At 53.2% G+C, this 23,768-nt stretch overlaps 4 protein-coding genes across 4 annotated transcripts; 2 read left to right on the top strand and 2 right to left on the bottom strand.

The window, feature by feature from the left end:
* Window positions 1-112: 112 nt before the first annotated feature.
* On the top strand, window positions 113-2,086 carry CKM354_001276200 (uncharacterized protein; the record flags this gene model as incomplete). Its single annotated transcript, XM_044808287.1, has 1 exon — window positions 113-2,086. The coding sequence occupies one exon, from the start codon at window positions 113-115 to the stop codon at window positions 2,084-2,086; it is 1,974 nt and encodes a 657-aa protein (XP_044664222.1).
* A 2,854-nt stretch (window positions 2,087-4,940) lies between these two features.
* Window positions 4,941-8,906, top strand: CKM354_001276100 (uncharacterized protein; the record flags this gene model as incomplete). Its single annotated transcript, XM_044808286.1, has 1 exon — window positions 4,941-8,906. One exon carries the CDS (start codon window positions 4,941-4,943, stop codon window positions 8,904-8,906), a length of 3,966 nt encoding a protein of 1,321 aa, XP_044664221.1.
* Window positions 8,907-10,257: 1,351 nt separating this feature from the next.
* Window positions 10,258-14,787, bottom strand: CKM354_001276000 (uncharacterized protein; the record flags this gene model as incomplete). Its single annotated transcript, XM_044808285.1, has 1 exon — window positions 10,258-14,787. The coding sequence occupies one exon, from the start codon at window positions 14,785-14,787 to the stop codon at window positions 10,258-10,260; it is 4,530 nt and encodes a 1,509-aa protein (XP_044664220.1).
* Window positions 14,788-17,778: 2,991 nt separating this feature from the next.
* On the bottom strand, window positions 17,779-19,208 carry CKM354_001275900 (uncharacterized protein; the record flags this gene model as incomplete). Its single annotated transcript, XM_044808284.1, has 5 exons — window positions 17,779-17,856; window positions 17,919-18,025; window positions 18,100-18,567; window positions 18,625-18,900; window positions 18,956-19,208. 5 exons carry the CDS (start codon window positions 19,206-19,208, stop codon window positions 17,779-17,781), a joined length of 1,182 nt encoding a protein of 393 aa, XP_044664219.1.
* Between the last annotated feature and the right edge of the window lie 4,560 nt (window positions 19,209-23,768).

Here is a 23,768-nt window from a genome sequence, read left to right as displayed (position 1 = left end):
TGTTGATTATCTCGTTGCCGCACCAGTTGAGCCTCATCCACGACCAGCAGCGCGACCAGCAGCAGCGGCGGGCCGAGGAACAAGCGGGGACCACCGCGATCACCACCACGCCATGTCGCGCCCCAACGATATCGAGGACGGCGTCAAGCATAACATTCCCGGGTCGACGCCCAAACACCTCGACGAGAAGGCGGCAGTGCACGGCGACCTTGATGCGCAAGACATCCACAACGATGTTGCTATCACCAATGGCCGGCTGAACGCGGACGATCACGATGGAGTGAAACAAGAGGAGGATGCGGGCGCGCAACGGACGCAGACAGCAGAGTCGAAGCCTGGCCCTTCAGGTGGCTTCGATAGCATACCCATTCCCAAGCGACCGAATGGCTACACGATCAAGTTCACCATACACCGAGCCGAGAACCTGCCGATAGCAGACATCAATGGCTTCTCCTCCGATCCGTACTGCCTCTCGCAGCTCAACACCGATACGCCGATGCGTCACAAGGAAGACCCCAATCTTCGCTGGCGCACGACGACCGTCCGCAAGAATACCGAGCCAACATGGGAGGAGTGCTGGATTGTCGCGAACGTCCCCGCATCAGGCTTCAAACTGAAGATCCGGATCTACGACGAGGATCCAGCCGATAGAGACGATCTGCTGGGAAAGGTGCACATTTCGGTCCCGCATCTGGACGAAACATGGCAAGGCATTAAGAGCGAGGAGTACAAATTACTCGCACACGATGGCAGTGTTCGAGCATATGCGCTTCAAAGTGTGACGTGGTGCATGCGGCGAACTAAACGTTTCCGCGGCAGCCTCTTCGTCAGCGCAGAAATGGTTGGAAGGACAGCAGAAGACGGACAGGATGGGAGACTATACACAATTGGCCCATGTCGATGGTTCAGACACCACTCGCCGATGCTCGGGCGACTTGCTAACATCAAGGAGCCGGACGAGGTCAGCAGTAATTCGCAACAGAATGGAAAGGACAAGACCAAGAAACAAGTGCAGAAATACAACTTCCAAGCCAACCAGGTCCAGCTCCAGGGACCAGTTCCTGCACAGCTTTATCACCGATACGTCGAATTTAAGCCCTGGGTGTCTCGCATGTTCACCTCGTCTGGACTTTCCGGTGTTTTGATGGGGAAAGCGCTTCACCATCAACATGCTCGCGTCTACAACTTCTCTCGCTCGACCGTCACTGGTGTCTTTCCCGAAGGACCTGGCTCAGAAATGACCAAAAAGTTCCTGGATCTCGTGCATTACGACGAAGGTGGCCGCATATTCACCTATGTCATCACGCTGGACGCGTTATGGCGATTCACAGAGACGGGCAAGGAATTCAGCATTGACATGTTGAGCAAACATACCATGCACTCGGACGTCTCCATCTACATAGCATTCTCAGGAGAGTTCTTTGTACGAAGACTGAAACACCCGGATCGTCCTCCTCCGCCAGATCCTGTCGAAGGCAGCAGTCAATCCTCTGCCCCGAGCCATGGCGATAACCCCGAACACCCGCCAAATGATTTCTCAGGAGGACCGCCTGATGATGAACCGCCAAAGGATCCAAAGTACTATCAACTCGTAATCGACAACGACTCAGGAACATATCGCCCCAATGCAGATCTACTACCTCTTCTCAAAAAGTTTCTGGTGAAACAACTCCCCGGCCTTCACATCCTCACACTCGACTGTAACAAAGATGCCGAACGACAGCAACGCATGAAGAAAGAACAACGCGAGAGGAAGAAACGTGAAGGCAATCAGATCATCTACAGACAAGGATCGCGAAGTTCGAGTATCTCTTCCTCGGACATTGAAGATCTGGATCGCATGGAAGCGGATATGGAAGATGAGGATGCGGTGGCGAGGGAACATGGGCCGTATTCTACGGCTGTCAAGGATGCTAAATTGAGGAACAAGACGAGGTTAGAAAAGTTAAGAAGGGATTATATTCCGGAGAAGAAGCAGAAGGAGGGGCAGCAAGGAGGAGGAGGAGTGGATAACGATGAGGCGTTGCAGAGTGCTAGCCGGCCGGCGACGAGTGGTGGGGACGGTCCGAAGAAGGGACAGTCGTGAGCTGTTCTTGCGAGCTTCTCGAACTCCGAAGGTGGGAGGTTCCACTTCTCATGCGGAAGCGAAGGCATTACTTTGGCGCGGCGAAGGATAAGGGCATGCGGTTGCGCTTCTTTTTTTTTGTTCTTTTGGCGAATTTGATACCCGCGCGGCATTTTTCATTTTCATGTAGCATTTCCGGTCTTTTACCCGTCATGTTTTCTGCAGAGTTGTCGCTGGGCCGTGCGGCTTTCCACTTACCCTTCTCGCACTTTGCGCCTCATTGTTGGCAAGAGATCTGTTCTCGAGCCGCTCCTTAACGTACTCGGCCTTCTTTGCTTTCGCGATGCTTGATACGAAGCTGGCAGTATGGAGTCGTCTTCGACCTTTCTTGTTCTTGAGCCATCTCTCGTTGCCTTCTTCTACTTCTTCGTTTTCGAAATGCCTGTTAGGAAGCTGACAGTATGGAGCCCACTCCGACTTCTTCGACAGCTGACACCAGCCGGACAAGGCGGACTCTGCGCTCTGGGATCTAATTCTGGCACGAGCTTGAGGCGGTGCGCACAGGGTTGTCTGTGGCTGCCTTGCTCAGAGGCAAGCTTTCTACCTCAACGCTTAGGTCTAGTCACCTGTGCGTAGGTCTACCCACTACTTGTGCGGGTTGCGATCACCATGTGACAACGTCTTGGATGAACATAGCCGAGTGAGCTTGTTGGTATTTCTTCCAAGAAGATCTGGAAGAAAGATCTTGGAAGGCGAGGTCTCCCTTGCAATGAGAAAATCCAGGCGGAAATCTCGTTAATGCGAGGGCTTTCCTTGTAACGCGCAATCTAGGCGGAGAAGATCTTCATCATGGTCATGATGTATGTTTTGCTGAGTACGTGTGCAGACTGCAACGATTTTCTGAGCGTTGACTTGAGCGTAGATGCTTGGTCGAGACTAGCCTGGTAGCTCTTGTCCTGGCTGCGCTATTCTGGAAGTAAATCTTGACTGTCGGACGACGAGGTTACCTTGCAGACACACACTTCAGTTGAGTTAGTAAGTGAAAGATGACTTTGTGCTTCTCCGCTGAATCTCGCAGCACTTGTTGCCCGTTAGGAAGTGACGCTGACGGGAACTGATGTGTTGTGAACCGGTTCATCCGCGCCCTGGATCAAAGCTTCGGCATTCTAGACGTTTGCACATAAAAAGCCTATCAACTATTTCTCTCTTTTTCTTTCTTGTTTCTTGTTCGGCGTGACGTGCAGCTTGCAGTGACCGTTGAACCTTCTCTGCTGCCGGCGAACAGCGGGCATGAACGAGGGACACATGCGACTATCCTCGGGGTATCGCATACTGTACTTATTACCAAGATGTTGGACTACCGGAGAGCACCAATGCTCTTGGACTCGCTGCGCTGCACCATCCGGTGCCCTTTGTTGCGGCGGTGCTGACAAAGAACTTGCAGAGGTATTGAAGGGTCACTTCGCACGTGGCAGTCGGCAGGGAAGCGCTGCGTTACAACAACCTTCGTCTCATCCGCCACTGTTGGCGTTGGCCAGGCGCTGGTCTGTGAGCATTAGCCGATGGCGGTCGTTCGCCACCGTTCGCGGGCATCGAAGTGACACTTGACATGTGAGGGCTTGGATGCGATGTGTTGCGAAATTGGTGCCTATAACTGATGGAGAGGTGATTTTGGAAGGGCTGGCGGTAAGTGATGCCGATCGTCGGATTGTGGCTCGTGGCGTAGCGGTGGAGATGCGAATGGGGCACCGGAGTGATTGGAGGAGGCGACGCCAACATGTCTTGGGTCGTGGTGAGGTGCTTGCGCGGAGGCAGAAGCGCGGAAGAGGAGAACAGGTTTGATGTATTCTCGTCGTCATTCTGAATGGACACCGGCTGTGAGCCGTCTCTGGCAATGGCGCGTCTTGGCAGGAGCGGGCGTGGATTTCGCGTCTCTGCGTCAACATCGCGATCACGTCTACAAAGGCTTCACGGTGGTGGCCAGCACGCGACAAGTCACGACAACGTTCAACACGCTCCGCAAAGGCCTGTCCTGCACGATCCGGACGGTACGCAGCACAGCATCGCGTCCCCATCCGCCGGTGTTCCGCGGCCAAGTTGGCGGCATCCCAGCCACAGCTCATCACGACTCTCCACCGCTTCCCGCGAGCAGGGCGAAAATAGAGCGCGAGCAGGCGACATGAGTGGCCGGTAGATGCACGCATCCTGGAGCACGATCAAGAGGCCCGAGCCGGTGCACGACATCAAACTATGATTGTGGCTAGAAATGGGCCTGCAAAGCCTGAAACGCGGCCTCTGCTCCACTTCCATGTTGATGCAGGCCCATCCAAGTTTCCCACACGCGTCTGCTATGGCCTCATCTCCTCCGATAGATTAGTATCGCTGGTGTCCCGCTATGCACGCATTTTCGAGCTAAGTTCCGTGCTGTATCCTTTCCTTCTCATTCAATTGCTGCCGCCTTGCATTTGCCTCGTTGAGTAACTGGTATCGCTCTGCATCGTCACACAAACGAAGAACTTCTTCGCACGCTGATCGTCCCGCGTGGCTCCGAAACAGCAGCAATCGTGGAACATTGAACGAGAGGCCGACCGGCCACGGAATTTCGCCCTGAACCGAGAAACCTAACACTGGGCCTGGAGCTGTACCACCGCTTCTGCTATCTGCACACGGGATCTTGCGCGAAATTCTGAGCGAAGATTCGTCTCAGACTCGCTGAGCTGGGTTAAAGCTTCGTATATTGAGATGCTTTGAATAGCAAACATACACCTGACTAGGACCTTCCTATCTCCCGTGAGTGTGAAGTGCGCTTTGATCCTGGTGAACGGTTCAACTGTTGACAACTCAATCGCAGACACTCGTTTGACCCACTACGAACATGCCTTTTGCGAAGCAGAGCAGGCCCAAATTGACTAAGACACGGAGCAGTGAGAACACACCAGTGTCTGACAGCTTCGATGCCTACTTCGGCAGCAACCCATCTCGCCGCTCTTTCGCCGAATCGAAGAACGGAGGACACCCGACACTGCCAAGGTCATTGACTTTGCCGGAGGACACAAACCCAGCACCTTTCTCGCCATCGATCCACAAGTATCGCTTGCCGAAAAGGGCCTCTGCCTCCACATTGAACATGGATGCAACGAATAGCCCTTCTACTACGACTGTGAACAGCATTGATACCAAAAAGGCGGGGAACGAGGCATGTCTACAATCTCCAAGATCGCCAGGCCTGGCAGAAAGCATGAACAAGATCGACGTCGAACAAGCCATCCATCTCCTGCAAGAACTGAGGAAATCGGCTTCACCAGAAGAACTCGTCTCGTTGCACAAAGCTCTTCTTCCCACAAAAGAAGTCTCTTCGGTACAGCAGCCTCCGCTGTCTTCGATCGATGAGCACTCCGCATACTCCTCTTACTCTGGTCGACCACGATCGATGCGCCCTCCAGGACTGGCCACTCGTGGCAGTTTCCTTGAAGATCCTCTCAGATCACAGGAAGAAGAGGCAGCAAAAACGCTCAAGCAGAAGGAGCCCAAGGAGCAGCACGGAGCCTGGTTCCAAGAGACCATGTCTGCGGTCCACGCGCGAACCATGTCAATGACGAGCACAGGCACTGCACCAGAATCCGCTTACAATCGAACCAGTGGTGCTTTTGGTCTCGGCACTCTGCGAATCATTAATGGCGGCTGTGCATCACCAGAGCCGGCTTCCAGATCTAATACCCGATCGGTATCGAATCCTACAATCACTCATGATGACAGCCCGCCACGAACAAAGCCGGGAAGACGCTCAGAAGAAGCGCCGATGCCGGCAGCGGAGACACGGCTTCGTCTTGATATTGCTCGCCGTCACAGCCAGAATTCGACCGGTTCTCCGACGTGCTCCCCCCTCATGCAACGTCGACAGCAGCAATGGGGATTGCGTACTTCCCAGCCAATTCGCGATTTGGCCAGCGCTGTGCGAACAGATACACAGAAACCTGAAGAAGCAGAGGTGAAGCCCGCGCGCCAAGATGCAGCCGTTGGGCAAATCCAGTCTGCCAACAACGCCGCAAGTGAATATCGTGCACTGATCGGAAGTCCTCGATTTGAACAGAGGTGGAAGCAGAGAAGCAGCCATTTGGTTGTGCAGCCAGTGCCCAATCTGCGACACGAACGGTCTCATGAGCTATCAGCAAGTCCCGAGCGTTTGGATCCTGTCCAGACTGGCGATCTCGAAGATGGGGACGAAGTTGCTGAATGCCATCCGCAAGCACTGTTGCAGCTCGAAGCGCCCATGCCAGATGTGGCCCAGCATGAAGACCCAGTGTCCCACGATGCCGAAGAACCCTTGACAGCTATGGACGACACAAATTTCAATGCGCCGCCCAAATTCTCGTTCGATGAATTACCGCGACCAAAGATTGTACAGAAACAGGACAGCGGCTATGGCTCAGACGTCTCAAGTGCATCACCACGATATCCCAAGGTTGCTGCTACGAGTCAGCCTTCGTCACCAGCACCACCTCTGACGGACAATGTAGAAACTGCAACGAGTAGTGCTCCCGGCGACATCACTACTGTCCAAACCCCTCTCGATGGTGCAGACGATCGACGCATTACCAAAGGGAAGGCGCAAGACTCCGGCGCTATGCTGAAGGCACCAGAAATACCTACAGTGATTACCAAGAAGAAACGACTCTCTCCTTTGTCCATCTTCCGGTCACGCAATCTTGCAGAGAAGAGGAAGAGCATCACCGCCAGTCCACCTAGTGTTACGACAGCGTCCCCTCCACAAAGTGTGCAAGGCAGTCCTAGCCCTACCAAAGCATCCCCACGAACATTGCAGAAAAGGATGCCTGAGCATGTGGGCAACGCGAAGAAATCAGGTTCGGATAAGCCACGAAGTTCTTTGCATTCTACGCGACAGAGTGGAAGCACGACGGCTGTGAATGTATCAGTTGCGCCTGTCAAGCAAACTCCGGAGATCATGTCCCCGCTGTCGCTCACCAGCGATGGAAAGTCAGCCTCAACAGGCAAGAAGGTATCTGACGAAGCACCTGCATCTGCCAAGACAGGGACAAGCCTATGGGCTCGAAGGAGAAAGAGTGCTGATCCAAGTACGACACTCCACGAGCTAGCTGAAGAGCAACAAAGTGTAGCGACTCCGCTGCCACCTGCTTCAAACACCGCAGAAAGACGCCGAAGCAAGAGTCTAGCAGGACCTGGAACGCCTATGGCTAAGCGTTGGGGCCCGGAACCAACATCATACGCTAGCTGCATGCGAAGCAGCGGAAATAATGCGAAACCAAAGCTGCTCACAGCGTCTGAACCGCAGCCCTTCGCGAGGACCCCGGACGCCGTTCCTCAGCAGACCGAACTGAGCAGTGCAACATCCTCGGTGCCTAAGGCGGTGCGCAAGGCCAGTCTGCGCAGCAAGAAAAGCCGAGAGACATTCGCGAAATCTGTGCCGAGTGACGCAGCCAACTCATCTGCTGAGCGGCCAGCGTCTTGTCGTTCTCAAAAATCCGTGGAAGACTTCTACCCAGAATGGCAAGGCAAGCCCGCATCAGAAGGGTCATCACCTGCAGCGCTTGAGGCACAGATAGCCAACGCTCTTCCGCCAGCCATTTCGTACAAATTGCCCAGAGTCGATGCCATTCCTCCGATTCCTGAATTGCCAGCTGACATCGACGCGATAATATGTAAGGCAGACCTCATGATAACGAAGAAATTGAGGAACAGCCCAAAAATGTCCCCGAAAGCTTCCGCCAGGAACAGTATGGACTCAGGCAGGAAGAAGTCTGAGGATCAAAACGCACAGCAAGTCTTCTCTGAAGAGGAGTTCAAGAACATGTTGTTCTCGCAAACTGTCGTTGGTGAGCCACCGTTTGCAGAAGCGCCAGGCGACAACGAAATTCCGGTTGAGGCAGACAGCAAGCCTGTGCACCGACGACAGTCCAGCACTGAACTTGCGAGCGAGGCTACAGAGACCAGGGCAGAAGCAAAGGCTGAGGCCTTGACAACTGACGCTCAGCCCCGGCCGCTATGGGAGCAGCATTCTACTAAGTGGAGACAACATAATACCATTCCAGAAAGTCCAGCAGAGGACAACCTGGAGGAAAAGACTCCGGTCGAAAGCGGGACGACCAATGCCACGCAAAGTCCGTCGTCGCCTTCCATTGTCATCTCAAACGCTGCGCCGCTCAATTCAGACGACACAGCAGGGCGCAGCAGCTCAGACCGGAAGCGTCGCTCAACCGTGCATATCCCCGACCGCCTTTCCAGCGAGAGCGACAAGGAGAACAATGACAGCCATAGCAACCACGTGCGCCGCTCATCCAGCATCATCTCCTCAGGCACGTACAACACAACATCGTCCTCCAATCCAACAACAAACAGCAGCGAAACCTCCCACCGAACAAGTTTAGCCACGGCCTCATCCTACACAAGCAACAATGGCAGCACCGCCAGTTTCGCAACCTCAACCGACACCAATGCCAAGTATCTTCCGTACCGACCTGCGGACTCTGTTCATGCAGAGCGTTCTCGCGCACTGAACATGGCTCGCCGATCATGTCAGATCAAAGCATGGGAAATCGAGAATCTGAAGACATCATTGAAGACACCAGCTCCAAAGCCAGTAGAGCGTCGACCAAGCTTGCCGAAAACTGGTGCTGCGAAAGAAGCGATCGATCGGTACTCTGGAGGTCTGAGCTATAATTGGACTCCTGAGTCAGGCATTCGAGGAAGTGCTGGGACGCAAAGTTCCAATGATGGTGGAAATAAGAAGCTGGGAGTGAAGATGAGTCAGGAATGGGGGCTGGATTTGACCGATGTGCCGATTTTTCTGCAGAGGAAGAAGTAAGAATGTTGAAATGTTTCAGTGAGAAGGAGTGAGCTCTGCCACACATGATCGATCAAGAGATGGACACAGAGGTGTTGAGGCACGCAATGAAGAAAGATTGTGTACAGATTGAAGCGATGTTTCATAGGCTTCGTAGGATGATGGTAATGTAAAATGTATAACTTCAATCAAGATCTACCTGATATCTCTCATTCTACCTGCTTCCGCTCTCGTATTCAGTGAATCAACGGTCTTGCAAACTACTCCCACATCCGGCTATTATCCACGGCGTCAATTTCGGCAGTAGCGATTTCTTCCTTTCACAGCTTGCCTAACAGAGTAGTCTGAGAACGACAGTCGTAGATCTAGCCGAGTCTTCTGTGGACTAGATCAGACTTGTCTTGTGTAGGGCTGAGTTGTATTTTTAATACTAGCTTATTATGCACCGAGAGAAGCGCTGCCAAGCTTCACCTTTCTCCTCCTTCAAGCTTTCCCGCTCATTAGTTCGCGAGCTATGTTTGCTAAAGCAGCAGGGGTAGGATAGCATGTCTAACATAGCATATCGAGACTGCACAAGCACAGACTAGACTAGACATCAGCCCTATAACGACTAACGAAATCTTCGATCAAATGTCTCGGCTCGGCAACTGCACTGGTGACACAACGGCGAGAAAGATATAACACAAGAATGTTCAAATGTGTCTCATACGAGAGAACACACTCCTGCTTTCGTCCGATCGAGTCCCTTCCACCAACTACTCCTCGCTCCAAAGCTCATCCCTCACCCACAATGTTCACAATGGCAAAAGTCTTAGCAAGCCTGGCGTTCTTCAGCCTCGCCCTCCAAGTCGTACGTTTCAAAAACCTCTCATCACACACACACACACTATCCCCTCTATTCACCTCTCTCAAAGCAGCTGATTCAAACTAACGAAACGCACCATACACAGACAGCCGACTGCTCCCCATCCAACAACTGCTGTTCCGGCACAGAAGTAGATTATGATTATTACGTCGGAGTCGGGCAATATATGCAGGTCCGTCACCACCACGAAGACGGCTGCTCGAGTTTCATCCGAGCAGACTGCGTCGAAGCGGATTGCTGTAGTACTGTGAAGAAACATTATTGGAAGGATGGTGTTGAAGGGGATTATTATTATGGGGTGCCTTGTTAGGAGAGAAGAGAAGGAGGGTTGGGGTGGTGGTGGTGAGCGAAGTTCGTGAGGAAGATGAGATGGGGATTTCATCCTCTTGGAAAATTCTCGTCGTCATCAGAGTCATCATCATCAATGCATCTCATTCATTCTATACCATATAAGATCCCCGGGTATCATCCCATCAAACACCCAACTTTTGATCATCAGAAACCCCATCATCCTCTCCCTCTCATAACCGCACTCTGCGTCCTCTCCAACTCGGGACTCTCCGCACTAAACCTCGCCTCTTCACTCTCAAAAAAATCCTCCCGTCTAATCCCCGACCGATCACACATACTCCTAAAAATCCCCCCTTGATCATACAAATGGATCGGACGATCCAATTCCGCCACGTTCCCCTGATCCATGACCAAAATCCTATCATACCCAATGATCGTCTTGAGACGATGAGCGATACAGAGTAATGTCTTGCCTTTGAACCCTCGAACAATCGTACGTTGGATTTTTTGATCGGTTTCGAAATCGACGGAAGATGTAGCTTCGTCGCAGACGATGATTTGGGAGTTTCGGACGAGGGCGCGAGCTAAGGCGAGGAGTTGTCGTTGGCCGAGGGAGAAGTTGAGGCCTTCGTCTTCGACGGCTGTGTCGAGATGGATGCGGCCGGATTCGTCTTCGATTGTTTGGGAAGCGCCTACAAGGTCGGCTTGGCGGAGAGCGTTCCACAACTCGAGATCGGTGTGTTCGTTGAAAGGATCAAGATTGCTTCTGATTGTTCCGCGGAAAAGGGTGGGATCTTGAGGGATAATGGCGAGTTTTGATCTCAGGTCATGGAGTCCGATTTTGGAGATATCGATATCGTCAATCTTGATGCTGCCGCCTGAGAGTTCGACGAGGCGGAAGAGAGTGGACATGATGGTGGATTTACCTGCTCCGGTGCGGCCTACGACTCCGATTCGTTCGCCTGGGCGGACGGACATTGTCAGGCCTTTGAGGACGAGAGGGAGTCCAGCGCGGTAGCGCATTTGAACGTCGGAGAATTCGATGGCACCTTGAGAGGGCCAGGATGAGGGGACTTCGCCGAGACGAAGGGGAGCTTCTTCTTCGAGTTCGGTGCCGTAGTAGTGGATACGTTCGGTGCTGTTCATGTTGTTTTCTACTTCTGCCAGCTGTCGTACTGTGAATTGGATCATTTGTACGATGGAGAGGATGTAAGACAGGACCAGACCGCCGGTAGAAGGGTTGATGGAGAATCTGGACGTGACGACGAGGATACCCACTGTGAAAACCAGCATATTCCCCAAAGCGTCGAGTCTTGTTGAAAGCCATCGCTGGTTGGCAAAGGTCAGGAAATATGCGCCGTCCATGGAGTCGACACTCTCGTCAACGTGGTTTGCGAATTGTTTCTGGACACCGTACGCCCGGATAGTTGAAATGCCATTGACAGCCTCACTGAAGCGAGCAAAGACGACGCTGCGCAAGACTGCCTCGTGTCGCTTTAGCTCGCGTGCGGAAGCTCGGTAGTATCCAGCAGACCAGAGGAACATGGCCGTCAGCGGCACCAGGGCGATGACGAAGTAGTAATAGTATGCGATAATGAGGATGAAGACGGACAAGATCATGCACATGGTCAGGAAGAACATGCGGATCGCATCAGTAAGAGTGTTGTCCATCGTGTCGACATCCTTGGAGAAGCGGTTCGTAATGCGGCCGAGAGGTGTCGTATCGAAGAATGACATTGGTGCTCGGAGGACTCGTGTCACTGCTCGGTTGAGCATGACCTTACTCGACTTCGTTCCGTACACTGTTAGGACCACTGAAAAGGCGAACATAAGTAAGGCCTGCGCGACCCCGAGTGCAGCATAAGCTCCGATGTAGATTCCATCTCCCAAGTTCCATTTGCGAGAGGTCCAGTATGACAGCCATAAGCTGGTCATGATATTGGCTCCCTGTGAGATGACGAGAAGGAAGATCACGAACGGCGCTACCCACATGCCACCAGAAGCCCGGATATATGCAGCGTAGACACCCCAGCCCACACTGTCGACAGCACGTTCTTCTTGCTGCATGAGAGCGGCAGATTTCTTGCTCTTCTTCGCCTTTTTCGCGTCTTTCTTCTCCTCTTCAATCTCGTCCTCGTTCACTTCTTCCTCGACCTCTTTCTTCTCTTCTTGCGCGGTAGTCTCCATGAGTTTCTGGAACTCCGTATCGCTCTCCATGAGCTCGGGAAATGTGGCGATCTTGTGTATTAGGCCATCTTTCATCCACACGATGCGGTCGACGCGATGCAGCACGTGAAGTTGATGTGTTGCAAGGACACGAGCCTTGCCCTTCAGCAGACCACAGATCGCATTCTCGAAAATGTGCTTACCGACATGTGCATCGACAGCCGATAACGGATCGTCCATGAGCACGATATCTGCGTCAAAGTAGATCGCGCGAGCGATGTTGAGTCGCTGCTTTTGACCACCTGACACTGTGATTCCACGCTCTCCGATCTCTGTCAAATCGCCTGCCGGCAGCATTTCGAGATCAGGTCTGAGTGCACAGGCGTCAATGACTTCGTTATACCACTTGCGATCGTAGCCCCTTCCGAAGATAATATTCTCCTTCACTGTGGCGTTCTGGATCCACGCATATTGAGGGCAGAAAGCCCTGTTCGCTCCGAATGTCACCTCGCCGGTAGTCTTCCGCATATCGCCCGCAAGAGCTGCGAGGAGCGAACTTTTGCCACTGCCCACAGAACCAATGACTGCAATGAGCTCATCTCGTTTGACAGTGAGATCAATATTCCTGATCTGGAAAGGCGGTGTCTCCTCGTCCATAACACTATCTGCAGGGCTGACCGGAGTTGGAGGAGCGCTCGATCCCTCCTTCTGGCGCAGTTTCGATTGCCGTTTGTCTTCCTTCGCTTTGGCCTTTGCATCTTTTTTGTCCTGCGCAATCTGCTTTCTCCCCTTCGGATTCTGGCCAGGAGCATCCTTGCTGTCCTTGTTGGTATTCCGTTCCCATGTGAAGTCGCTGCTCCGAATCTCAATCGCGTTCTTCGCCTGATCGTCCCAGTGCGAATCGTCGTTGACTTCTTCCGCAGCTAGAAATTCTTGTATTCGCTTCAAAGATGCGTTCGCATCCACGACTTGTCCCAGGACCATCGGAAGCAGATTGAGCGGAATGCGGAGTGCGTTGAACAATGCCAGCGACGAGAAGATCGGTGCCGGATTCAGTTCGCTTCCGTGTGTTTGCGAATATGTGATGAAAGCCAGCATGCTTGCGAAGATTGGAATCGACATAGATACTGCCATGATACCATTTCGGATCGATAACAAGAAGGAGATTTTGCTGATCTCGCGATCTCGAATCTCGCCTAGTCTGCTGATGAAGCTCGTTTCCCAGCCAAAGAATTTGACGAAACGTACTGAAGAGATGATCTCTTGCGTCAGGCTGACACGTTGGTCGGTGATTTTGTTGATGACTTTGCGGCGAGCCATCAGACTCTTGATCGCGCGTCCAAGCAGTGGCATCATCACGCAGATGAAGGCAAAACCGGCCAAGGCGCTGTAAGTCAAGTTGATGCACAGAAGTGCCAATGTGAGCAAGACCTGAATGGGCGCTGTCCAGACCATGTGGCCCATACCGCAGGCCTGATCGATACGATAAGTGTCGACAGACATCAAGTTCACGATTCTGCCATTTCCCCAGCCTTGCCCATCGCCAGAGACACCTTTTCTGCCTTTCTTGCTCTTCTCCTCTTTCAACTGCTTCTTGAAGTAAGCTTTTTCTTCCTTGCTTCCAGGTTCAAATGTTGGCTTTTCTTGCTCCATTCCCAACGCCGCTCCACCGGCTTTGGCGCGTCCGGAAAGTCGCATCGCTTTTGCAAATATGACACTGATCAAGGTTGATCGCGCTTGCCCACCTACCATCATACCACGGTATATGAAGTGGTTGATACAATTCGACTGAATGATTTGCATACCGGTAATGCCAAGCACCAGGCCAATGCCTTCGCCGATAGCAGGTGCCGGGCCATTTGAAACTTGCGCAGCATAAGCCCTGCCCGCGAAAGCGATGAGATACTTCATGGTGAATGGCGACAGAACTTGGAGGCAGGCTGAGATCAAATTGCAAATGCCACCAATCCAGAATTCTCTCTTGTATGTATCATACAGTGCCATCGGTAAAGGTGCGAACCAGTCTTTCCGCGATTGGCGATACTCCAATGATTCGAGTAATTTCGTTCGCATGACATCGACACTTCGCTCGGGGTTAACCTGCCAGATGTCGTTGAGCTCTAGCGATCGTTGGTACCCGACCGACATCAGTGGGGAGATCCATTGAAAGGTCAGTGTGCTGAAGAAGCCTGCGTTGTGCTCTCGTGAAGGTTCGCGTTCTCTGGGTATAGGCGGCGGGTTCTTGCTTTTGAAAGGGTTGATCTTTTCGCTCCATTTTCGTTTTCGAGGTGCTACTGCAGGTTGTTCGAGTTCGGTCGCCACGCTCGTCTCTGTCGCTGTGGTCCAATTGCTCTGCTCCCGCGTCACCTTCGGTCGTCGTTGCTTCTCGATATCACTGCCATCCTGGGAGCTGACCTCGGCAGCTTCGTATTCGAGGTTCTTCTCATCGTGGAGTTCGGAATTGGACCCTTCTCGATCCGATGGTTCTTCAGTCAAAGGTTCCGGGTGCCTGGGTTCCTGTGGCCCTGGTGCCTCGACTGTGTTTTCAGCCAATGCCTTCTCAGCATCTGATCCCGACATGGTCTTCGTGGACCGGGTACGTGACCAACTGGCCAAAGAAGATGAGTCGTGGTGAGGCAAACAGACGTGAGCAAACCAGAAGAGGAAGGCGTAAAGTACATAAAGGCACTGAGCTCATGATCGGAAGTAGAGTGGACCTCAACCCCGACTGTGGCGTCGCATCGTTGCTAAGCAGATGGCGGTGATTGGTGCGGCTGGCGGTGCGTAAAAGGCATGGAAAGAAGCTTGTTGAGGCTCTCTGCAACACGACAGCCGAAATACACAGCGCGGTATTGTAATCAGAAAAGATAACCTTTTTGCGCTGCTGTTTGTGGCACACGCTGCGGGGACCTGCGCACACGGCAGCGGAGATGCAGCCCTAAAGTCCGTCATACTTCGTGGACGATTAGGTGTCGCTGCGAGCGATTCGGACGTAAAGAGTCACGAGGGAGTCTCTAGCGGCTCTGCAAGAAAATGCCCGAGCTACGTGAGCGGGCGCGAGTGGTTGTGTGATGGCTGAGCAGCAGTGTGGCAGCGTATTCGCCGTATTGTTGCTCGGCCGGCAGAGCTGAGGCTGCATCCAGACCATCTTGGGTAGCTGTGCCGATAGCCGATAGCACTTCGCATTCCTCCGTCCCAGGCGACACAATGAGCCACGCCGCAGTCATCGCTGATGATGAGTCGTAGCCGCAGCCTTCTTTGTCCCAGGAACACAATGTGAGCGTCATCGTCGTTCACCGGCGGGCTGAGCGAGACCATTGACGCTGGAGGAGTACCGGAGCAGGACTGGACAGCATCTAGTGCTGCCCTGAGGCTTCAGCTCCGAATAGGTGAGAAATGGCAGACCAGCGGCTGCTTGCTCCATCCTGGCGTGCAATAGGCGAAAGCTCCTCTGCAGTAGCTCAATGAACTTGCGTGAAATGCAGTCGTCATATCCCCGTCCCGCCTGATGTAAAGCGACTCCACGCGGGGATCAATTTTCGGTGCCACGTTTGATGGGCGATTTGACTGACCGGCAGCAGCCACAACGTACCACCGTTGCGGTTCGCTTTGGACAACGACTGCAAGAACGCCTCCTTCGAAATCCATTCGCCCAAGTCATCGAGTGAGGTTGTCCAGACCATGTCAGCCATGCGCTGAGCCTTCGGGCGAATCCTGGTGAATTGCATGAATTGCGCAGGCATCCTTGCTCGGGACGAGGATATCGCACCTCGGCCGCAGATACGGTACGTTTTGTCCGATCAAGTGAGACCTCTGATTGGCCGAGGTGTCATCAGCCACAGGCGGCGATCTCGAAAAGCTTAACGCGAGCTGTCCACCGATTCCGCCCACGCGTCGCGTCGTCTGATGTGAATCCTCCACCTCCACCATCACGCGGCAAGTGTGATGCAGCGTGCGTGCAACGGGAACGACGCTGTGGAACGGTACACCGAGTATGCCCGACACAGTCAGACGCTCTTGAGTCTGGACATCACCGCGGCATCGGAGTTGAGAAGTTGCCCACCGTACAATGAGCATCGTCCAGCAAATGCAAGAGCGATACAGGGACACAGTGCATACTGGTCTTGCCCATCTCTCCCACGCTCAGGAGTCTTACGAAACAATGCGGAAACAAGGTAGGACGCAGTCAAGATTGCCAGGGCTGAAAAGATGGACATCTGTGTCAACAGCATTCGTCGTCAATCACGCTCCAACGCCTGCAAAAAGAACGACAGGTCCGGCTCCCACGAGTCTATGCTGAAAACCACGCCGCCAAGGTAACTGTTCACGCAAGCTTGTCCAGTGCAGCAATTCCCACGCCCACAACTGCTATGATCCATATTACACCCCGAGAAGATTCCTCTCCTGGCACCAGTCAAAAGCAAAAGACTCTTCTCCAACAACCCATTCGTTCCCCCATCAAACGCATACTCCAGTCCCCGTCCAATCTTCTTCAAAAATTCCTCCTTCTCCACCTCACTCGCCCCAACAGAGATTTCACACTCCGCAGGCACCGCCTCCAAGACCGCCTTTACAAACCCACGGACATTCTCCTCCATTCCCTCCCCCTTCCTCCCACCATCTCTCCTTCCCCCAACAACAACCCTCAACTCCCGCAACCCCATCATCCCCTGCAAAACCCTCAAATCCCCAAACCTCGTCTCCCCCTCCCTCCTCACATCCACCATACTAAACAACACCACCTTCTTGATCTGTCTCAACCAAACATTCGACAAAGGACATTCTCCTAAAGGCGACAGCCCTCCGAAAGACTTCGAATATAACGAAGCTTCGATTATGAAGATTTCATTTGCGCACGCGGCGTCGAGGACTTCTTGCCGGATTCGGTGACAGATCCTGAGGAGGGGGAGGTGAGGCGGTGCTTTTGGAAGGCCGTGGTGGGATTGGGAGGGCTTGCGGTACTGCTTCTTATGAGTTCGAGGGAGAGAGGAGATGAGATGGGAAGAGACTGACGATAATTTCATAACGTTGTCGTTGGGGTGGTAGGATATAGCTGTATATCTGTAGGCGTAGCTCTGTTGGCAGGCTGAGGAAAGATGCTGGGGCTTTTTGTTGAGGGGTCTTGTTGAAAACCATTCTTGATGTCTGTATCGATTTACTAAGGACTTGCTTATTTCAATCAATCCTCTTTGCCATTATACTGTCTCGGTGCTCTTGTACAGTGTTGCATTGAACTTCCATGATCCCTAAAAATAGAACCAACCATCTCTGGAATGGAGTAAGAGATCTGTGGAATGTTGGCTTTGCTCCCCCATCTACTTCCAGAATAGACTTTCTTCATGCAAGCATACAGCTGCGCCTCATACACACTGCTATGGTATCAACTACATACCATCACCCTCATTTTGGCGACATGACAATAGACTGAACAATGCCAATGACAGACCCGTAACATACCGCTCGAGCGATAACATATCAGACGAAAGAAAGAAGCCCGAACGACACTAATCTCTCACACAGTTCATGACTTCTTCTATCTGTAACAAGTAGCGATATACGTATCTGACTAGTCTAGCTAGCCTGAAACACCGACCCATCACTGTTGGCGCTATAAGCATAACCGCATTTTCCATTACCGACGATGTAAGCCTATAGACAATCCCTCGTTAGTCGTGATCAAAGCTACTCTTCGGAATATGTTTGTAACTTACATCCGTTCCTGTAGCAGTCCCAGCCTTGGATAAGAAGAAATTGGCGTGGTTCGTCTGCGCTGAACATGTATTATCCGTGTGAGCGAGGAGGAAGCAGCCAGCGTTGCCTGTTGATAACTTGTTAGTCGAGTGGTATACCTAAAGAAAGGAAGGAGTGTGGTGCTGTGGGCTGATGACTTACCAGGTCGATACAAAAACGTCTCACAAATCGCCGAAGCTTGACACTTCGAACAGCATTCCTCTTGTGTATTAATCCCATTGAGATTCACAATCTGATAAGTATTCCCAACATTCGGTCCGTTGTTCTGAGCATTGACGATTTCGTAAGTTGTTCCGCCGTTGGAGAAATTTGGCCCGAAGAAGTTGTTTGCGTTTGTGCAGGCGTCGTAGTGGGTTGGGCCGTTGATGACTTGGGTGGCGACGGCTCCTAGTGTGGTTGTGGAAGTTTGGAAGAAGGTTGTTGTGGTTTGGACATCGGAGACGGAGGTGGAGGTGACTGTCTCTGTGACTTCGGCGGGGAAGGATGTTTCGGTGTCTGTGATGACGGATGTCGAGCGGACGGTTTTGGAGAAATAGGTCATGGTGTTGGTGAGTGGGGTGAGGGTGGTATAGGTTGTGAATGTGTGGGTGTTTGAGACGTAGCGGGTGCCTTGGAAAGATGTTAGTATGGGCGAAGGCGCTTCAACTCTAGGTGGTTGTGACGTACATTTCACGTTCTGGGGGTGGGTTGCAGCAGCAACGCCGGCTTTCTTGTTCTTGGGCGCCACGCCAGCAGGAGCGCGAGGATGTTGCACTTTGCGTCGTTGCAGAGGTCCCTGGTTGACGGTGTTGTCGATGGGCTGGAAACCCGCGACTGTAGGAATAATGGTGGTCGAAGTGGACTGGACCGTTTGAGTAGTTGTAGTCGAGACAGTATTCGTGATTGTGGCACTGAACGTCGCGACATCGAACGAAACGGTGGTGCTGGTGGCAGTCTCGGTGGCTGGAGGGATTCAACGTTAGTGTTTTGACGAAGGAAAGGAGACCACCAGACTTACGTGTGGTATCTGTCACAGTTTCCGTCGATGTGCTCAATATGACAGATGTAGACTTGATGCCCTTGTAGCTCGTGATTGTCGACTGCACGACAAGGACTTGTGTAGGTCGAGCTGTCGAAGTAGAAGTAATAGTTGTCCTCGGTACGACTTTCACGGACTTGGTGCCCAGAGTTGTACGACAGTCAACATGGTCTCCCAGTGCCGAGCCTAACAAGAGCGGTAAGGCCGCGACGATGTGCGTGAAGGTCTTCATAGTGTGGAGGGAAAAGTGATCGGACCAAATTCCTGTGCAGAATTGAAGCAGTGTGTGGAATATGAGATTCTCTTACCAAAGGCGCGTCCATATATACAACATCTCTTTCTGCCCGACAACGATTTGCCCGCCTCGGATCCGAAAACCGCTTCTTCATCGCAGGCACCGCCAATGTCCTGTCAAGACTCCAGACTCAGCTCTATCGATTGAAGTTTGATATCGTGGCGTTCGCAACGTAACAGAGGCACAGCATGGCCGGAGGCGCTGAGTAGCAGTTGTGGTCACGATGTGTAGCGAGCATATCGGAGCAAGCCATACTGAGCTGCGACTATCACCAATAGGGCAATAGCAGCCTACGGCCAGATCCCAAAGGGGAATGAGGCGTCGGTCTTACCAGCGGCAGGCTCGAAACGCTTCTCGCTCCCATGCGTAGTGTAGACGGCGGAAAGCCAACGGCGACTCCGCATGTCCAGGCCAGAAGCGATCAAGCTCATCGGCTAAGCATGATCTGGCTGCTTGACAAGGCTTGACTGTGTTCACACAACGCGCGAGTAGTCTGCAAGGCTGCTGCCGCCGACTTTCTGCAGGTCCAGACTGCCAATCGACACAACCACAGCTGAACAGGCGCTGCGTTTCCGCCGGACCTCAACTTTGTTCTGCTCCTCAGGCATTTAGAATACTTTGTCATGCTTCCCAGGCCTTCGCTTGGACACAGCCGTCAACAACATTTTTCTTTGTATTGCCGCGTCACCCTCTTTCCGTGGGCTTCTGGCAGATGCAACGGCTCGAGGTCCGCTCGCAAGGTGGAAATTGACTTGGACATGGAGGCAGTTCTTGCCGGCAGCGCCGTCGTCGGTGGACCGATTGAAACAGGGCGTGGTGAGGCTAGATCCAGACTTTGGACTGCAAACCCGCATCTCCCGTCCTGGCACGTGGCATTGCAAGCGCTCTTGGGCGCGCACGCAAGCCAGGAGTCCGTATTGGGCGGTCGAAGTGGCGCTTGGCTGAACGCCAAGCAATCTCGGGAGAAGCTTCGCTGCAGAAGCACGGCTCTTGTGAGTCTTGTCGGAAGCTTGTTCATGAACGCCTCGAACGCCATCTCGTGTTCACCACGTTGTTGACAAGCCACGCTGCCTGCTCGTGCTCTGGAGTCTCCTCTACCCCCTTGCAGATGCGTAGCCTTCTCGGTCCCAGTTGATCCTCTCTGGCGCCTGTCCAGCTCTTGCAAGACTGTGAGCTGCCTCGAATCCGACAGCTGGCCGTCCTGGGCATCTCGGAAAAAAAAAACACGAACATAGCGAGAATCTCACTTTTCGGAATTCAGTCGTAAGAACGTGCAACATATCCATCCAAGAAGGCACTGCATCGCTACGTAGTCAGACGCGTCGCCCACCGCGCCTGCTGCGATGGCGGAGCTGTGGCCGGAGGGGGTGATGTGGCCCACAGAATACCGAGAGCATGCCCTCAAACTCATGAAGTACCTGCTGGAGATCCGCGGCTGTATCGACCGCACTGGGAGCCAGACCGTGCCAACAGAGGTCGCGAAGATGATGATCCAAGGCGCGACGTCGTTCGTCGCAAAAGCACAGAATATCCCCGACATGACCGCCATTCACGGCGCGCTGCGCGAGATGCGAGGAGACGCGAAAGCGATGAAAGAGGAGACGTCACAGCGACTAGAAGCACTGAAGAAAGAGCTACGAGGTACAAACACACAGATAGAGAAGATCGCCGCGGTCGGAGAGGAGACGAAGGGAGCCGCGAAAGAGGCAATGGAAGTGGGCAAGGTAGGAGTCGCAATCATGAGGGACGTCAGAAACACCAACACCCAGAACAACAAGAGTGCGCCAATGAGCTATGCAGCAGCGGTAGCGAGCGGTACACTAGCAAGCAGTATGCACATTCCCCACAACACACAGACTGCATCCACCCAGAGCCAGCGTGAAATCATCGTAAACATCAGAAACCCTGTGACCATTGAACGGTTGCGTGCAATGAACCCGCGACACCTCAAGTCTCACGTTGACCGCACCCTTGAACAGAGCACGAACGAGCAAATAGCAGAGATCAAGATCATGTCCGCTAATCAGCTCAAGAGCGGAGACCTGGTCGTCAGGACGGCAAGCGTCAGCGAGACACAGACACTACAACAACACAGCGAGGAATGGGCCCGTCGGGTCGGGGAGGGAGCCTCTGTTCGCGTCCCGACATACGGCGTCATTGTCCACAGCATCCGCACGCACTCAATCGACATGGACAAATTCACGGAGAATCGCGATGAGATCCTACATGAGAACCGGCCTTTCATCCCTCGAGCGGAGATCAAATACATAGGATGGCTTACACGGAGCGGCGCGAAGAAGTCGACGACCTCGATCATCATCGAGTTCTCGCGACCCGAAGATGCCAACAAGATCATCAGCGAAGGCCTCGTATGGCACGGAGAGCTCTGCCAGTGCGAGAGATACGACAGGCAGTGTCGGGTCAAGCAGTGCTTCAATTGTCAGAAATACGGCCACATAGGAACCCAGTGCAAGACAACAATGAGATGCGGCTACTGTGCTCAGGAGCACCAATCCCGGGACTGTCCATCGAAGAGGGAGCGCGACGGACCCAGGAAGTGCGCGGCGTGCCACGGAGAGCACGAGGCATGGAGCCAACAGTGCCCGACACGACAACAAGAAATGGCCCGCGCCAAGGCAGCATATGCCACAAGAGCGCCATTCTACCCAGTCCCGGCATCCGCGATGTCTGGAACCCCACCTGGCAGCAACGGGACAGTGCTACGCCGGAAACGTTCGGCACGAGGCCTCGGCCTGCGAGGAGAGGAGAGACCGCAGGCAGAGCTCGGGTCCACAGGATCTGGACAGAAACGAGCCAATACTGGCAGCGGCCCCGGCTCGTTAGACAAGGAGAACGAACCTCTGAGTGGATCTGGCAGTCAGAGGCCGCAGCGGACGTACCATCCCACTAGGAAAGCGCTAGAGTCTCTGCACGTGAACGGGGTGGGACGCAACAGTAGCCAGCAAATGGACATCGATGTAGAGAGCGACTCATGAGGAGGAACCCCACATTCAGCATATTACAGTACAACGTCCGGAAGTCACGGGACACGGTCATGGCCACGCTACTGCGCGATACCAAAATCGGCGACTTTGATGTCCTCGCCATACAAGAACCGTGGAACAACCCGTTTACAAACACAACACACCACCCGGCGAAAGACATCTTCCATCTCTGCTATGCTTCCAACGACACGGAGGGAAGGCCGACACGAGTATGCTTCTTCGTCCACAAGGGACTCGATCATGCCCAGTGGCGGTTTGATCGGCATAGCAAAGACATCTGCTCGCTCACGTTCCAGTTTGGAGACGATGAAACACCGAGGAGCCTCGAAATATTCAATGTCTATAACCCGCCCCGAAGCACAGAACAACGGACGAGCGTTCTGCCTTTCCTGAGGCGACTGCTCGAAAGATCTACCGCCAACGAACACATGGTGGTTGGGGACTTCAACCTCCACCATCCTCTTTGGGGAGGGGAGCACATCGTGCGGGCAGACGCTGAAGCTGTGGAACTGATTGAAATCATGGAACAAAATACACTGCAGAACACATTCCCATCGGGAACTATCACTTATGAGGAAGGCAGCTCTCGAACCACAATCGACCTATGTCTCGCCACTATAGGCCTTATAGACAGGGTGGTGCGCAGTCAGGTGGACCACGAACTGGATCACGATTCAGACCATCTTCCGATCGCTACGACTATCGACCTACAGCTCCCGCGTCGTACAGAAACAGCGCAGAGGAACTGGAAGAGGCTCGACGAGAAGCGATACCGTGAGGCACTCGAGAAGACGCTCCCTCTGCTACAATACCCGAGAACAAAGGCAGCTCTGGATAGATATGTCGAGCAAATCATCACCACGATTAACGAGGCTGTCGATTGGGCTCTACCCAAGACGATGCCGTCGAACAGAATGAGGCAAGGGTGGAATGCGCAATGCTCCGAGGTCCTCGCAGAGGCAAAACGTCTGAAACGGAGATTTAGTCGAGAGCGTACGGAGGACGACTGGGAAGCCTATCGAACGGCACGAAATAAAAAGACCAGAGTCATACGAAAGGCGTTGAGACAGGCTCATCGCGACCGAGTCGAAGAAGCATCACAGTCACCTCAAGCGCTATGGAAACTCGCAAAGTGGGCGAGAAATCGCCACAGCCAGCTACCGAACATCACTCCTGCGATCGTAGACCCAGAGACCGGGACAGAAGTCGCAGAGGCTAGCGGGAAAGCAGCACTCTTCAGAAATACCTTCTTCCCTGAGCCTCCCCATGCAGATCTTAACGATATCACGTCAGCGCAGTACCCGGAGCCAATCCAGCTACCCAGAATCACAGAAAAGGAAGTCATCGAGGCGATTACATCTAGCAAGGCATTCAAAGCACCTGGACCCGACCAGATCACGAACAAAGCGCTGCAAGCGGGCAAATCAGCCCTCGTAAGCCACTTAAGCAATATCTTCAACAGCAGCATCGACCTCGCATACTGCACCGCGCA

The sequence above is a fragment of the Cercospora kikuchii genome (genome assembly GCF_019650295.1).
Source record: "Cercospora kikuchii DNA, contig_00009, whole genome shotgun sequence".
NCBI lineage: Eukaryota > Fungi > Ascomycota > Dothideomycetes > Mycosphaerellales > Mycosphaerellaceae > Cercospora > Cercospora kikuchii.
The sequence above is the reverse complement of the archived record's forward strand: the minus strand, read 5'-3'. Positions and strand labels throughout refer to the sequence as shown.